Source organism: Stegostoma tigrinum, chromosome 3 (assembly GCF_030684315.1).
Source record: "Stegostoma tigrinum isolate sSteTig4 chromosome 3, sSteTig4.hap1, whole genome shotgun sequence".
NCBI lineage: Eukaryota > Metazoa > Chordata > Chondrichthyes > Orectolobiformes > Stegostomatidae > Stegostoma > Stegostoma tigrinum.
The window spans coordinates 60,508,606-60,526,048 of record NC_081356.1 but is presented as its reverse complement, the minus strand read 5'-3'; the positions used below and the strand labels follow the sequence as shown (position 1 = coordinate 60,526,048).

At 40.9% G+C, this 17,443-nt stretch overlaps 1 protein-coding gene across 6 annotated transcripts in view; it reads right to left on the bottom strand.

The window, feature by feature from the left end:
- LOC125451145 (kinesin-like protein KIF27) overlaps positions 1–17,443 on the bottom strand; it is a 108,221-nt gene that overhangs the window by 43,755 nt on the left and 47,023 nt on the right. For all 6 annotated transcript variants that reach the window (XR_009445571.1, XM_048527922.1, XM_048527921.1 and 3 more), the window contains 3 exons: positions 14,249–14,454; positions 12,320–12,517; positions 2,852–2,962 (listed from right to left, as the gene is read on the bottom strand). Coding sequence is in view for 5 of the 6 variants with exons in the window: in XM_048527922.1 (XP_048383879.1) it covers positions 2,852–2,962; positions 12,320–12,517; positions 14,249–14,454 (515 nt within the window). In the remaining variant the exon portion in view is untranslated. The remainder of the gene's footprint in view (positions 1–2,851; positions 2,963–12,319; positions 12,518–14,248; positions 14,455–17,443) is intronic.

Below are 17,443 nucleotides of genomic sequence, written 5' to 3'. Positions count from 1 at the left end.
TCGGAAAGTAGCCACAGATCAGCTTCTCAGGATTTGTAAGGTTGGCAGAAATACAGACATTTGGAAACTTGCAAGTTCCCAAGAATTTCTACTGAGAGAAGAGGGCAGAGAGAAGGTCAGGGAGTGGAGGCTTAGTGTGGGAGGTTGGGGGCGTGTGGTGGTGGTGGTGGTGGTGAGATATGCTCTTCTTGGGGGTTTTCTTCCTTATGATTAGGTAGGTTCAATTTTGTTGTATATCAATGTAACTTTATTGTCCTTGTTTTAAAGGATTTCAATTCTGTAAATTAACAATGCAGTTAGTGTATAATGCTATACTGGGGGATATTTTCAAGTTTATACACCTATCACCACGACTGGCCTCTGTGGAGCCAAATAACTGACCAGAACCTGATCCCAGGACCGCAGAGGGCATGGTCCCCCTGAGTATAGTCACATCATGAAATGAGTCCCTGTTCATGTGTGGTACCTTTACCCAAGGCAGTCGTACAGTGCTAGTTGCTGGTGTGCCCTGCTAGAACAGTCTGCCCTTGCAGGGTGCAATGCCAGCGCATTGGAGGATGTCAGGATGTTGGTGATAGTCCCCTGAAAATCAAGTGCCAGATTCCATGATGGAAGTATATGTGTGACTGATGCTCATGGGTCATGCCCTGCTCTGCAGTTTGGCATAATGCAAAGTGGCAGTCATTTGGAAGAAGGAGCAAGTTGAACCTGCCAAAAACTTGTTCTGGTTGCTGTATAATTTTTCTAACAGCTAATTTGTGTGGTAAGATCACAATCCACAATGTAAAGGGATGTTAACAATGTGTTTAACAAGCAATAATGATCCTCAATTGGAACGCACCACTGTCTAGTGAAAATATTGCCACACCACTTGAGAAAAACATACAAGATACTACCAGGTGACCTTCAGACTGAGAAGGGTTTCATCAAACACCTCACCCAATACTACCACATATTTGGCCAGAATCCACATTGCCTGGAGTCTGATAAGATTCTGCCTATGGAGATAAAGATTAAACTGAAGAAGGAAAAGTGTGTTTTGATGTCAGGTGGATAGTGCAATGCCAAACTAAGTTGAATATTTAAAGTTCAGAAGGGAATTGAAAAAGCAAGTCAGAAAAGCAAAGATTATGAAAGAGACATCCATTTAACAGAAGAAAAAAAATCACAAAGTCTTCTCGCGGCATGTAAAAAGTATAGTGTGACAAGCGTAGTGAAAGGTAGAATGGGGCCAATTAAGGGCTGCAAAGGAGATTTATGCATATTGGCAGGTGGCATAGCTAAGATATTAATTGAATACCTTGCATACTGTCCAGGTGATGGTGAAAAAGCATGTAATTCAGATACTTGAAGGGCTTAAAACTGACAAGCTGTGGTTGATGAAGCACCCGGAATGGATGAGATATATCCAACCATAAAGAGGCTTTTGAGAGGAACAATTGAAGAGACACCAGCCATAATTTTCAGGTCTTCCTTAGACTCAGCAATGGTGCCAGAGGATTGGAGAATTGCAAATATTACAAAACGTAGATGGACAAGCCCAGCAACGACAGGACGGTCAGCTGAGGAAAACCTCAGCTCAGTCTGCAAGCATGACCCCGACCTAGTTGCTATCATTTTAATAATTTGCTTTCACGTTTACATTTTTTGTTCTCAACCTGCTGCAGTGTTACAGAGAAACTGAATGCAAGCTCAAGGGACAGCACTTCATCTTCCAATTAGGCACTTTACAGCCTTCGAGGCTCGACATTGAGTTCATCAACTTCATAGAATGAATTCTGCCTACCATTTTGATTCTGTTTTATTGCCAAGTGCAATTTGAATGTTGTTATTCATGATTCTGCTCTCGGATTGAAATGTCCACAATTTTGGCACTTATGACTCAGTGGACAAGTACTATGTCTCTGTCTTCCAACCATTACCACTCCCTTTGTCTTTTTTACACGACAACTTTAGTAATTAAATCTCTCCCAATATAATTCATCATACACCCACCCTCATTCAGTTTTGAAGAAAAATTATAATTGACTTGAAATATAGCTCGGTTTCTCTTTCCAGTGATGCTGCCAGACCTGCTCAGTATTTCCAGCACTTTATTTCTGTTGCAGGTTTGGAATTGGGCCCAGGCTTGTAATCTGTCTATCTTGAAATATAGGTAAACAGTATAGTTGCCTGTGAGTTAACATCCAGTATGGGTGTTTGTTAATTTGACTGGACGGCTGGTTTGCAATGCAAAATGACACAACAGTGCAGGTTCAATTCCCACACAAGCAGAGGTTACCATGAATGTCACACTCTCTCAATCTTGTCCTTCCCCTGAAGTGTGATGACCCTCGGGTTAAACCACCACCAGCTCACCTCTGATAAGACAGCAGCCCTCTAGTCCACTGGGACACTGGGGATTTTACTACATTCAGTATACGTACACTACCTTGCTCATACACCAATACTATTTCTTTAAACATTTTGAAAACAAGTGCTGCAATCTTTTAATAATAGACATAAACCTCATATTGGAAACTAGCTCAAAACGGGTTATCACAGTCAACTGCACTTTCTTTAACAATGCAAATCTGCTGGAAGTACATTTACTTGGGAACTGTCTCACATAGTAAAAATTGTAATATGACTCTTCAACTGAACTACTGAAAAGCAATGGTAGCAATGGAAGTGTATCCACGCTTGTAGCCATTAGGGCAATAAATAGGTTTGTTGTGCAAATCAGGTTGAAGTGAACTAACAGTCCATACTGCATTTGAATCCATTTTCTGTTCCGTTTCAACAGTAAAAGTATTACTGACAAGGATAATAAACATTGCGCTCAACGGTTCTATAATGTTGTAAGACATACCTGCTGTTCCTGTGAGATGATAGGGGAGCACTTTGCTTTCTTCAGATGGGTAATCTCTCCAGTTTTCTTTTTCAGAATTTTCTGCTGTTGTTCTCGCTTTTGTTCCAACTCCTAGAAAAAGTAAACATATATACTTTAAAATTTTAACCTTATTTCAGAAGATAAAATCGTTAGATTTTTGTCAAGTTTGTTTTTATTTTAAGGAAAGAATACAAATACTGATGCAGATTCTAAAACATTCTGATGCTTTATTCTATCATAATCACAATCATTTTTGATTATAGGTATTGAGTGCAATTCCAATATGGTTGTGCAGAAATCAGTCTAAAAACAGAGACATTGCGTGCTGGTTTTAAAACAATTTGTTGTAAATGGAAAAGACTTCACTTTTTAAATATGTTCAGAGAACGGTTACTGTTCAGGATGAGGCTATTTGGCCCATCATACTTGTGCCAACTGTAGTGACAAAAATACAGCTAGTTCAATCACTTGCCTTTCTCCTGTTGCTCTGCGAATCTTTATTCGTAAGGCAATTACCCTGCTCCCTCCTGAAAACGACAATCTACCACATCATGGACAGTATCCAGACTCTAATTTTTGTTCATTAAAAACAACACGCAATTAGCAAACGTTTTGTGCCAATTTAAGTATATTACGTTGGTAATCCAACCTTGTGCCCAGCCATCCCAGGAACAAACCCCAAATGCTCGCCCCTGCTCCTAGCCACAATTCTGAGTCCCGGACTCAACCAACAACCCCAGCAATTCACAGCTCTCTAGTGAGGCTATCAGCATGAAACATGGAAGGTGAACAGCTCCTTACCAATTCAGCCTCCCTCCAGTCCACGGACGTTTATATAACTCCCCTAGCCCAGTGTTTCCAGTGTTTTTAAACCAACCCCCAGTAATTTTATAATGCCCACTCAGCCCAGTGATTCTCTTTTAATAACAGCTGAGAGGCCAGTGTTTCAAAACACATTGCATCGAGTTTCAGTGCTTTTATCGGCCACAGCCCAATAGTCTTACAACACCCTCCCAGCCCAATGCTTGTATAAACTCCTACAAGCCCAGTAATTTTATAAACTCCTCACGCATGTTAAAAGACCTCTTGCATAGGCACCTTCCACACCCTCTGGGACCACTGAAATGTCAGGACCATTATGGACAGTTTGGCATTGAGCATCTCACAGAAGCCAGGTGAAAACAGTGAAAGGGGCGTGTTGCCACACCAACAACCCAAACAGCCCTTCTTGCAACCACTTCTTGCCCCAAGTTTAACAGAGCCTGCAGTAGCTGGATTGGTCTGTACAGCTACCTATGAACTCACCCTGACAATGGGAGACAATCGTCCTTGACTGCAAAGGACCGGCAATGAATGAATGAACAGAGGCGACCTTGCTCTGGTTGGTCACGTGGGGGTGGTGCTGTCTGAACCTGAGACCCCTCAGAAAGCATGTGCCCTGATAAGTAGCACCATAGCACCCCATCTCTTGAGTCCTGGCTTCTCCCTAACTATTCAGTCCAGACACCACATGATTTCAAATATGTCTAACAAATCACTTCTCAATTTTGTCTCCTCTAAGAACACAAGCTTTGCTAATCAATCCTCATAAATCAGTTTGCTTCAGAAACATTCTAATACATATTTCTGTATCCTATTTAATTTTCATACCTACCTTATTAATGAAAATATAGCTTTTGCATATTATGCAGTATTCCTTTGAAAAAGGGAATAGTGTCACTCATTCATGGACAGTTAATTTGATTTCTATATATCAAAGGAGAGATAGAACAAATCCAGAAATTATAGATGAATTAGATTAAGATTGATGGGAAGTAAGGCAATGAAATCTTTATTCATATATAATAGAAAATTATGAAGAAATTGAAATCAAAAAAGAGCTGTTAAAGTGAAGATCATGCTTAATCAACTTAATTGATTTCTTTGAAGTGTCAGAAAGGATAAAAGGAAAATAATGGCATTAGATATAACATATTTAGCATTTCATAAGGCAGCAGAAAATAATTTATAGTCATAGGTTCAATATCACACAGGAGGCCACACAATCCAGTGAGTGTACACCAGCACTAATGCCATATTCCTGAAGCTCTTCAAGTTTATTTTTCTCAAGAAACCATCTGATTTCCTTTTTAAATTACTCAGAGTATTCACTTCCATCACCACTGTAGCAGTAAGTTCTAGGTCATTACCCAATGCTGCATAAAAATACCCTTCCTCAGATTCTTCTTGCATCTCTTAATCTATGTCCCCTGCCCTTTCGTTTCTTTAAATGCCATATCTGAATGCGTCATAATGGTATCTATGAATTTACCCTGAATCTCCTTTGGTCCAAGGAAAATAACTCCAGTTTCTCCAACACAATATTTTAGCTAAAGTCCTTCATCCCTGGAACTATTCTGTTAAATTTCCTCAGCACCCTCCCATGGGCCCTCATGACTAAATTTGGAACATGTGGCATTTGGTGACAAGTAACAGAATGGATAATATTCTGCTAGAAAACGTAAAACAGAAGAGGAATTAATTGTGGTTACTTAGATTAACAAATGGAAGGATATGATATTACATAAGATTTTTGCAGCTGATTTTTCACTGTTATTCAACAATCAGATGTACAATTTAGACTTGGTAACAGAATGATAACTTCCAAATTATGGGGTGCAGATAATGGATTGCAGTTGATGGAAAAACAGTGGAATTTGTGATCCAGGCAATAAAAAAGACAATGTCTTCAACTTTCTTAACATTTAGTCATAAAAAAAATTCTGCTTATTGGATGTTAAGCAAACAAGTTGAAAATATAAAGGGGTCAACAGAAATGGCAGTGAGGCAGGTGGGGGTCATCAGTCTTCATGTGAAATCTGATGTGTTTTTGGATGATGTAGCTGAGGAACAGCATGTAGAAAAGCAATTTGAAGGAACTAAGAATAAATTAGTGGGAAAAGGTAATTGTACATGAATGATAAGAGAAGCCATGAAGGTAGATTTTTAAGTATGAAGGGATGGATAAGTATTGAACCAGGTGAGGGCTGTCTCACTGAACTAGACATCAGTGGTAGGGTTTTGGAGGAAGATAGAGTGATCAACCATGTTAAATCCTCCAGGATGTGAAGTGATAGTTTGTCTTTATCATAGTCATATAAGACCTGTTTATAACTTTGACAATAATCATTTTGGTACTGCGGCAAGTGGTCCGGGGCCGGGGGGGAGGCGGTGGTGGGGAGGAGGTTGGCAAAAACCTGAATGAATGTGTTACAAAGTTGAGTTTTGGGAACACTGGGAACAGATATGAAATGTGACAGTAGACTCAAAAACTGTAGAGTTGAAAGAGAAGTGGGAAATAAATGATAGCTTGCAAGGATGGTTGGATCAAAGGTTTATTTTAGGTGAGTAGCGGTAGTAGCAGATTTAAAGGAGAAATAGGCCATAACAACTGCAGATCAGTAGTGTAATAGACACAGATTCGTCAAAGCAGTATTTGAGTTTCAAGGACACGATTAGCTTGTGATCATGTGTATGATTTCCTGTAGTGCATTTGAAACTTGCTGGTATTGTATTGTACGTTAGGAACAAAAACAAAGTTGCTGGAAAAGCTCAGCAGGTCCGACAGCATCTGTGAAGGAAAAAACAGAGTTAATGTTTTGAGTCCAGTGACCCTTCCTCAGAATTGTACGTGTTGCTTAAACCCAGGAAATACATTACTGCTAAATTTTAGCAGAGTGTTGTCTCATTATTTCTTGTAATTCTCATTTCCAAATGATAAGAGTAACCAGACAGGAGTACAAGGTCAGATCTTACAGTCGGCCCAAATAGTCTAATGTTTGATAGCCTTTCAAGGTCACCCAATTCACAAAATGTCATGCTGTATCTAGTATTTAATTAAAGAAAGCATGCTAAGGACATCATCAACCAATGAAGTATAATTGGTTATACTATCTACGGTGTCCCCACAACATTGGCAGTGCCTCACTACAGCTAACTTGCAACAACTGTGGAGAACTGTCAGGATTTAGAACAGTAGAAATCAAATTTTGGAGCTGTGTCATCGACTGTAAGGGTATTTGCAGCTGACAATGCACTACAAAATTGGTAGAGTAAGGTGTACATTAACAGCCGTCTCAACTATAGTTTAGAAAAGCAGTGGATGTATGGGGATATTACCAATGCAATGAACCGACTGGTTCCCAAACATCTCCACGTCAGCAGCCTTGAAACAGGGCATCAGACCATGGCTGTTTCTTCAACCTGCCTGCAAATTCATACTGATCCATGAACTTACCTTTCCTTTTACAGCAGTCCCAGGTTGTGAAAGGATTCAGTTCTGAAATCTGTACGTATCTCAAGTTGTACGCAGGTGGGAACACGATACAGAAAATTGGAGAGCAGCTATTCATAAGTACAGGAAATGTTCGTATGATGGTTCTTTAAAATTACAACCATGAGTGGGATCATACCTTCTAAGTATAAGCATTTGTAAGTGGGATGTATGTAAATCGTGGACCCCCTGTAATTTTGTCTCTCTTCTGAATGACTGAATTTTATTTTGAGAGGATTTGTTTCTATTTTGAGAGGGGTAACATCAGTTCTCGACTTCTCAAAGTGCATGTGTACCAATAAAAATTCCCCTTCATATCCAGCACACATTTACTTCTAAGGTATGAAAATGTACAACTGAGTTGAAATTATAATCAGTGTTGTTCTTTTAATAATACCTGATGTGTTAATGCTGTCTATGTTCAGTTAACACCAGCTATAAAATGCTGTAAAAATATGTCATGTGTTCTGGCATGAACAGCACAGATCATATTTGCCAACCTAATAAACTATTCTACAATTTTGAAAAAAATGCTTATATTATATTCATAATGATATAACACTGAACACTACATATCCTTTTAGTTCCTTTCAGTTATCGATAAAATTAATTTGTTCAATTCTATTCCAACTGGAGATTTCATCACTTTGGGTGAGTGTCTAATCCTCTTTCCATAATAGTATTGGACTCTACAGAGGTCATGTTTGAAAATATTTTAATAATTATCACATTTTCATTGCAGACTGATGTGGCTTTAGAGACAATGGATGAATTTTCATTCCTGGCTATTGATTAAGTTGAAGTGGGTTGGGAACCCACAAATGCTGGCAGGAGGGAGGCAACAGCCTAATGGTATTAACTCTAGAAACTTAGTCCAGAAACTAAGCGAATGTTCCAGGGACCCACTATGGCAGATGGTCGAATTTAAATTCAATAAAGAATCTGGAATAAAGGTTCTAATAATGGCCATGAAACCATTGCTGACTGTCGGAAAAACCTATCTGGTTCATTAATGTCCTTTAGGTAAGGAAAATTGGTTATCCTTACTTGGTCTGGTCTACTCCTATGACTCTGGGCCCATAGCAATGTGGTGGACTCTAAACTGCCCTCGGGGCTATTAGAGATGGGCAATAATTGCTGGCCTAGCCAGAGATACCTACATCCCTTGAGTGAATTAAAAAGAAGGATCTATAGGGAGATTTTAGAGGTAGGGGAGAGACAGTTAAATGAAATGGGCATCCAAGCCTGTACAGACAAAAGGAGGTTGTCCAGCCATGAAAGGTTTGCAGCACCACTGTCAGAAATGGCTGTGCAGATGGATTAACAAGAGGGTGCCATCTGAAGTATTTTCAAATTTTTGAAAGAAAAATGGGCATAGTTGCCATGTTGTCATTGTTGATGGGGCAATTACTCTATTGGAATGCCTGCGGCAGCACTGTGACTTTCTGGCAATTGCAGCTATTAGGACTGGGGGCCAGAATTTTGCCTCAGCAGGTGGGGACAATTTGCTGCCTAGAAAATTCCTCTCTCCAGATAGTACTGAGAAAGACTCTTTGGTTGGTTCTATAATTAGCCCAACGTGCTAGCTGCTGATACCAGTCAACCCAATAATGTAGTGCCCTCCAAAACGTGCCAGAGAATGGACCACATTGGGAAACCAGCATACACGGATCTCAAATTGCTAGCTCACCAGCCTCTCTATTCCTGCTTCTACAAATAAACTAATTTTAAAAATTAGGGTTGTGTCCTTCAAAACTGTTGCAATCAGTTTAAGACACCTTTCTTGAACAGCTGACAAGAATAACCCAATCTCAGACATACATCACATAAAAGGAAATGCATGCACTAGCTAATGTCCTTGGAATATTTTGTTTTCACATAAATGAGTGGTTCCTATTTTTGTCTCTCCAATTTTCTGTCTTGTTGAAGACATTCCTACCACAGGTGGTTGATGCCACATGTAAAGCTATATTGTATTTTCTGTAAACCCAGCTATATGTTGGGAATGTGGAAGTTTCAGCACTTTTCAGTGGCTTCTTAATGTAGCCACTGCAATTGCATTTGACTTACAGATTTCATTTAAGTGCCTCAGTGTGAGGATGACAATAATGATGATGATAATAATCTGCAGCAGTCATTTTTAGCTCTATTATTTTATACATCAATAACAGTTGAAGCATAATAGAGGGTTCAAACTAAGCAATTGAGCAAAGGCAACACATGCTTCGGTAATGGGTCTCTGGACATGATGGTGTGGATTCTGTGGGCTTGCAAGGAAATGTTTTCTTTGCTAAAATGTCCCTGAAAATAAGTAGGTTAGATATGTCTTGACAGGTTAACAGCTAAAGAATTGTGCTATATTCCCAGAGGTTCAATGACCAAATCAGGGCAAAATTTTAAGGAAGATTGAACTTATACAAGTACCTTGCAGACCCTCTGAAGATCTCAAAGCCCTAAATTACAAACAAACATGGCAATCATTTCGTGCTGATCCAGTTCGAAAATAGAAATGTTATCACCAGGCTTTTTGTTGTTATGTTGGCTGGCATAAATATTGTAAAAGCAACAAGGATAAATCTCCTGTTCTTCTTTGCGATACTATCATGGAACCTTGAGAGTTCTTGGGGCCTTTGCGATACTATCATGAACCTTGAGAGTTCTTGGGGCCTTGATTCAAAGTTTCAATCAAAAGACTGCACTATTAACAGTCCTACACTCCTCTTAATCCAACAAATGGCAGCCAGTGACTAGCAGAATACCACAGGGATCAGTGCTTGGATCCTAGCTATTCACAATACCTGTTAATGATGCAGATGAGGGAACAAAATGTAATATCTCCAAATTGAAGATGGTTGGGCATTACCTTGAGGAACTCCTGCAGAGATGCTCCAGGCTGAGATTATTCACCTTCAACAACCACAACCATTTTCCTTTGTGTTAGGTGTAACTCCAACCAGTGGAGAAACTTCCTGATTTCCAATGATTCCAATTTTGTTAGGGCTCCTTGATGTCATACGTCAGGGGAGGCAATGGCCTAGTGGTATTATCACTGACTGTTAATCCAAAAACCCAGATAATGTTCTGGGGATCCAGGTTTGAATCCTGCCATGGCAGACAGTGGAATTTGAATTCAATAAATATTTGGAATTTACAATCTAATGGCGACCATGAATTCATTGCTGATTGTCTGGAAAAACCCATTTGGTTCATTAATGTCCTTTAGGGAAGGAAACTGCCATCCTTACCTGCTCTGGGCTACATGTGACTCCAGGCCCACAGCAATGTGGTTGATTTTTAATTGCCCTCTGGGCAATAAATGCTGCCTGCCAGTGACACACTCATCCCAGGAATGAATAAAGAAAAAAAAAACTTGGTTGATTGCTCCCTTGAGGGGCCTCAGAAAGTGGCTGAGATGGGTCTTCCACTCTGCAGTTCTCGCTGAGGATGGATACAAATACTTCAACCTCATCTTTCACAACGTTGTGCCATACTCCCAAATCACTGAGATTAGGGATATTGTGGAGTCCCCATCTCCTGTTACTTCTTTAATTGTCTGTTGCAATTCATGACTGGATATGGCAAGACTGCAGAGCTTAGACCTAATCTATTGGTGTGGGATCACTTAACCCTGTCTACTGCATGCCAGTTCTGCTGTTTGGCACATAAGTAGCCCTGTGCTGTAACTTCATCAGGTTGACACCTCATTTTCAGATATGCTCAGTGCTCCTGGCATGCTCTTTGCGTTCATTGAACTAGGATTGTCTTACTAGCCTTTCGGTAATGGCAATGTGGGGGATATGCTGGTTCATGAGGTTACAGATTGTGGATGAAGACAATTCTACTGTTAATTATGGTCCACAGTGGCGAGTTTTGAGTTGTTGGATCTGTTGTTCTGACCCATTTAGTATGGGGGTATTGGTACGCAACAGTGGAGGATATCCTTAATATGAAGATTGGACTATGTAGTGATTACTCCTACCGATATGCTGTTATGGGCAGATGAGCTGATGACAATGAAGTCAAGTTGAGTTTCTTCCTCTTCTGGGTTCACTCCCCTCACCACCTGCCACAGATCCAGTCTAGCAGTTATGTCCTTTACGACTTAGTCATTTCATTCAGTAGAGATGTTACTAAGCCACAGTTGGTGATGGGTACTGAAGTCCCCTGCCAAGCGTATATGTTATGCCCTTGTCACTTTCATGCTTCTTTCAAGTACTGTTCAGTTTGAAAGAGCACTGATAGTTGGCAAACAGTTAAGTTCCTAGCCTATGTTCAATCAGATGCCATGAAACTTCATGCAGTCTGCAGTCAACGTACCTCTGGAATGTACCATTCTGTCCTGCTGATGGGACGTAACATAAATCATGGAAGGTGATGTTGGTATGCGGGGCCATAAGATATGATTATTCTCATATAACTATGTTGTCACACTGTTCTTGACTAGTCGTTGGTACAGCACTCCCAATTTTTGAACAAACTTCCAGTCATTATAAAAGAATGATTTGCAGAATCATTAGGGTAATTGTTGCTTCCTGTGCCTAAGTCAATGCTAGGTGGTCTGTCTAGACTTAGTTTGACTTGGTAACATCTTGATATGACTTAGCGGGTTGTTAGGCTTTTCCAAAGGATAGTTCAGTGTCAACCACATTGGTGTGGGCCTGGAAGTACATGTAGGTTAAATCAGGAAGAAAGCAGGTTTTATTCCCTAACAGACATCAGTGAACCAGACGTTTCTTATGACAATCAACAATGTTTACGTAATCATCATTAGACTACATTTAGCTATCGAATTCAAATGTTAGCACTCGCCATGGTGGAATTCAAACCCATGTCGCTAGAATATTAGCCTGCGGTTCTGGATTATTAGTGTAGTGACATTACCATTATAGCACTACCTCCCAATTTCATCACTTTTGATCTGCTACCCCCTCCAAAACACACCCACCTTTTCAGGTAGATTTCTTCCATAGTAGAGGGGATTTTAAAAAGGAAAGTGCAAATAGGGACAAATTAAATGGCAAATTTAAAGAATACAGTACACAGTAAGTTTCTCATACAGAAAACATGTATACAAGTGGCATGTATAATTAATGTTTTCCTTTATAATTGATAATTTGACTTTGAAATGTTCTTACTTTAATTAGTTGCTGATCTCTTTGAATCTCATTTTCCAGTTTTCGTTTTTTCTCGCTTTCTTCTTGCAGTTTCTTCTGAAGCAGCTGTTGCTGTTGTTTCATGTTTGAGACATTCTGGCTCAGTTGGACCAAACGCTTCTCACTCTGCGCTGATAAAGAAAACAACTTCCTTGTTTCCTGCTGTTTCCTCTGCAGGGTCTAAATGGAACAGGACCAAATCTTTAATATTTGTTATTTTTATGATTGTTATTTTGTCCACCATGGGTTGCAGTATACTTGTTACAGCTGGACTTCAGTTCAAAAAACAAAACTATTCAAATGAAAGCAAGATCCCAACCACAGCTAAATACTTCTCAATTGCCTTTTATAATGAAATCAGCATTTCAAACCGTTATCAACCTTACTTCCAGCAAGTTAAAGTCACGGACTTTCTTTTGTAATTGTTAAAAGGGTGTAGGTTACATGTTTGCAAATCTTTGAAGGAGGCAGGGAGGTGCAGAAAACAGTTATAAGGCATACAATACAAAAGCAAAAAATATTATGAGACCTGTACTGGTTTGGCCTCAGTTGGAGTATTGTGTCTAGTTTCAGGCACCACAATTTCACAAGATGTAAAGGCATCAGTGAGCATACATAGGTTCAGAGATAATAGGAACCGCCAATGGTGGAAAATCTGAGATAACAAGGTGTAGAGCTGGATGAACACCACAGGACAAGCAGCATCAAAGGAGCAGGAAAGCTGATGTTTCAGGTCTTGACCCTTCTTCAGAAATGGGAGAGGGGAAAGAAATTCTGAAATAAAGGTTGGGGGGGGGGGAAGGCGGATGGAAGGTCGATAAAGGAGCAGGTAGGTGGAGAAGAGACGGACAAGTCAAGGAGGGGGGGATGGAGCCAGTAAAGGTGGATGTAGGTGGTGAGTTAGGATGGGGGTTGATCCTTCAAGGAAAGACGGACAGGTCAATGAGGCAGGAATGAGGCTGGTAGGTAGGAGCTGGGGGTGGGGGTTGAGGTGAGAGGAGCAGATAGGTGGGAGAAAAGACAGACAAGTCAAGGAAGTGGGGATGAGCTGGGCTGGTTTTGGGATGAGGTCGGGGGGTGGGGAGATTTTGAGGCTTGTGAAGTCCACATTGAGACCATTGGTTCCCAAGAGGAATATGAGGTGCTGTTCCTACAACCTTCAAGTGGCATCGCTGTGGCACTGGAGAAGGTCCAGGATGGACATGTGGTCCAACGTGTGGGAGGGGGAGTTGAAGTGGTTCGCGACTGAGCGTTGCAGTTGTTTGTGGCAAACTGAGCTTAGGATACATGTTAGTGTTTTGGGAACTCCCTTCCCTTCAGATATTGTAGGAATACCTACAGCACATGGACTGCAGCGGTTCAAGAAGTTAGCTCACCACCACCTTCTGAAGAGTAACCAGGGATGGGCAATAAATGCTGGCCCAGTCAGTAATGCCCACATCTCACAAGTGAATAACTTCAGTTATGTAGACATACTAAGAACACCCCTACTTTCAATTTCCTTTCCAAGTCACAAACTATCCTGACTTGAATCTAAGATAACAAGGTGTAGAGCAGAAAGGGTCTAGGCCCAAAACGTCAGCTTTCCTGCTTCTCTGATGCTGCTTGGTCTGCTGTGTTCATCCAGCTCTACACCTTGTTATCTCAGATTCTCTAGCATCTGCAGTTCCTACTATCTCTGACTTGAATCTACATTGCTGTTTTATCACCTGGTTCACCATTGTTGAACCAAAGTCCTGGATCTTCCTAAAAATAAACCGCAATGTAGGTCTACCTACATCACTACAGAGCAGCAGCACCTTCTCAAGGACCATTAAGGACAGGCAAATGAATGTTGGCCTTGCTTATGAGATCCACATATGATCATTGAAACAAATTAAACCAAAGGATGGCTACTGTATAGTGGCTCACCTGCATTTTAACTTTGGCTGTTTCCATTTTCTTGCGGAATTCTTTTTGTAGCTTTATTTTCTCTGCGGCATCCCGAAGTTCCTTGTTCTCCAGTTCCTGTAATTGTTTTTGAGCTTCTGACAGCTCAGTCTTGGCTTGCTCAGCTTCTTGCTCTAATTGAGTGATCTTTTGGTAATACTGCCGGTTTACAGCTTGGGCATCCTGACCTGAATGAATAAATTTACAAATAAATAGATTAAAAGTACAATAAATTCTTCACAAATAAAATGACAAAACAATAGTAAAGTCAACGATGGATACTATAATGAAAAGACATTATCTCCAGTTATCTCAGAAAATAATGCAGATTTTATCTTACACTTTATGCCTTCCAATTAAGTAGCAGATTGTAAGGCACCCCACTGATGGCAAGCTACCCCTTATGTAGCCATACACATTTGTTTCATTTGAGCTCATGTATATTAAAATTAACCTTTGGTTTTATTCACTTGTGAGATGTGGGCATTACTAATTGGGCCAGCATTTATTGCCCATCCCTAGTTACTCTTCAGAAGGTGGTGGTGAGCTAACTTCTTGAACTGCTGCAGTCCATGTGCTGTAGGTATACCTACAATATCTGAAGGGAAGGGTGTTCCAGGATTCTGAACCAGTGACAGTGAAGGAACCAGTTTAAGTACTAAAAAACCAATTTACCAAAGTGGTCATGTTCTTGAACCTGATAAAGAGACACAGAAGTTGGTTTGCAATTCAACTCGATCTTATTAGTGTAAGAATCCTTATTAAAAACACCATGTGAGCATTTCCCAAACTTCCACAATATTTACACTCTATTTAGTTCTATCCATCTGAGAAAGAATATTACCCACAACTATCCATGTGTTTGAGCTGGGTCGTTCGAATTTCCTTTCTCTCTGACATTGGGCTGGCTTTCTTCCACAAAAGGTGGGTCTTGCAGGTCAGGGTAGATCTTCTCCTAGGTCTTCTTTGATTGCTTCATGGTCTTCTGCCATGGATTGTGCTGCAAGTACTTAAACTGGTCGAAGTTCCAAAGACGGACAACCCGCTCCAAGCCACTCACTGTCCTATGTGGAAATGCATCACCATTCCTTCGCTGTCACTGGTTCAGAATCCTGGAACTCCCTTCCCTTCAGATATTGTAGGTATACCTACAGCACATGGACTGCAGCGGTTCAAGAAGTTAGCTCACCACCACCTTCTGAAGAGTAACTCCCCTAACCTTCCGAAAGAATTACTATTTTTGAGATTTTCTTAGGCTCTATTTTTCTGCTTTATCTTGCCCTGTATGCTTCTGGATAAACAGGGGGCTCGGGATGTGGCAGTACCACCCTTTCCCTTTGCTTGTAAAATCTCACTTTTGAATACCTTCTATTGATTTGTAGTGACTTTTTCCTTCAAGAAGCATATAACCAGTCCACTTTTGCCAGATCATATCTCTGCTTAATACAGTTTGTCTTCTCCCAATTTAGAATTCTTATTCCTGTTCCATCTTTGTCCATTTCCATAATGATGCTAAATCTAACCGTATTATGATTACTATTTCCTAAATGATGATCCCACTGCTACTTCATCCAGCTGCTCAACATTTCTTTTTCATAAGAATAAATCTAGAATTAGACTGAGTCTTGCTGGATTGGTTACATGCTGGCCAAAAAAAATTCTCTTGCAAAAATAACTGTTTAATGTTGGAGATATTGGGAACTGCAGATGCTGGAGAATCCAAGATAATAAAATGTGAGGCTGGATGAACACAGCATCTCAGGAGCACAAAAGCTGACATTTCGGGCCTAGACCCTTCATCAGAGAAGGGGATGGGGTGAGGGTTCTGGAATAAATAGGGAGAGAGGGGGAGGCGGACAGAAGATGGAGAGAAAAGAAGATAGGTGGAGAGAGTATAGGTGGGGAGGCAGGGAGGGGATAGGTCAGTCCAGGGAAGATGGACAGGTCAAGGAGGTGGGATGAGGTTAGTAGGTAGATGGGGGTGCGGCTTGGGGTGGGAGGAAGGGATGGGTGAGAGGAAGAACCGGTTAGGGAGGCAGAGACAGGTTGGACTGGTTTTGGGATGCAGTGGGTGGAGGGGAAGAGCTGGGCTGGTTGTGTGGTGCAGTGGGGGGAGGGGACGAACTGGGCTGGTTTAGGGATGCGGTGGGGGAAGGAGAGATTTTGAAACTGGTGAAGTCCACATTGATACCATTAGGCTGCAGGGTTCCCAGGCGGAATATGAGTTGCTGGTCCTGCAATGTTGCTAGTTTCACTTGAAAGTCATCTGTAAGACTCATGCAAGGCTTCTATGCTCACCTGAACTTTGCCTCAGCACTTCTGCTCTCATCCTCAATCACTCTTGCTCCAACTCTTCTCCCACAGCAACCACAGCTCTCTGTCTTGTCTCCTGACTAGGCTCTTAGCCTTGGTTACTGCTCCTAGTCCCTAGTCTCGCCTGTCTCCTGGGCCTTGCCCTTCAGACCTTGCCTCTTTCCAAGCACCGCATCTTGTGTTTTACCTCTGTGTCAGGTCATATTCCTCAGGCCATGCTTCGATGCCATGCCTTGCCTCCCAACCTACCTTTGTGAAACTCATGAAATGTGCATTGAATAAACTGAAGTTGACTTTCAAATCATGATGTTAATTCGTGAGCCCTTTATTCTCAACAAATTGCTATAATGTTGTGAAACATGTAAAACTTGCAGCCATCAAGAAAACCAGCTTAATAACTTTCATGTTTGAAGTACATTCTGGGTGGGTCATGGAAGGATAAATCATGAATATGGCAGTGCACTCAAAGGCAAGGGTCCCAAGTAAGTTGTTTCTCATTGAGCAGAGGTGACACCTCTAACTCAGGCACATTCAAAGGATGAAAAATGGACATTTACCCAAAAATCTGTGTATCAGAACCACAGAGCAAGTAGGGCAGGCAATTTTCTGCATCAAGGATACTAGCAAGGATGCAAAGAATGCCACAAAATATTGATTTTCATACTTATGAGAGGCTCTGTAAACTACATCTCAATGTCACATCCAGTAGCTGCTTCTTATGCAGCACTTGGGGCAGAACCCGTTCTCTCAGATGTATCTTTTCAGCCAACAGCAAAAGTACACCATTTGAAGCTACCCCTGCCCCATGGATTTGATTTGACTGCTTGTCCATCATCATACCTTAATGGTTTGCATGCTGCTGAC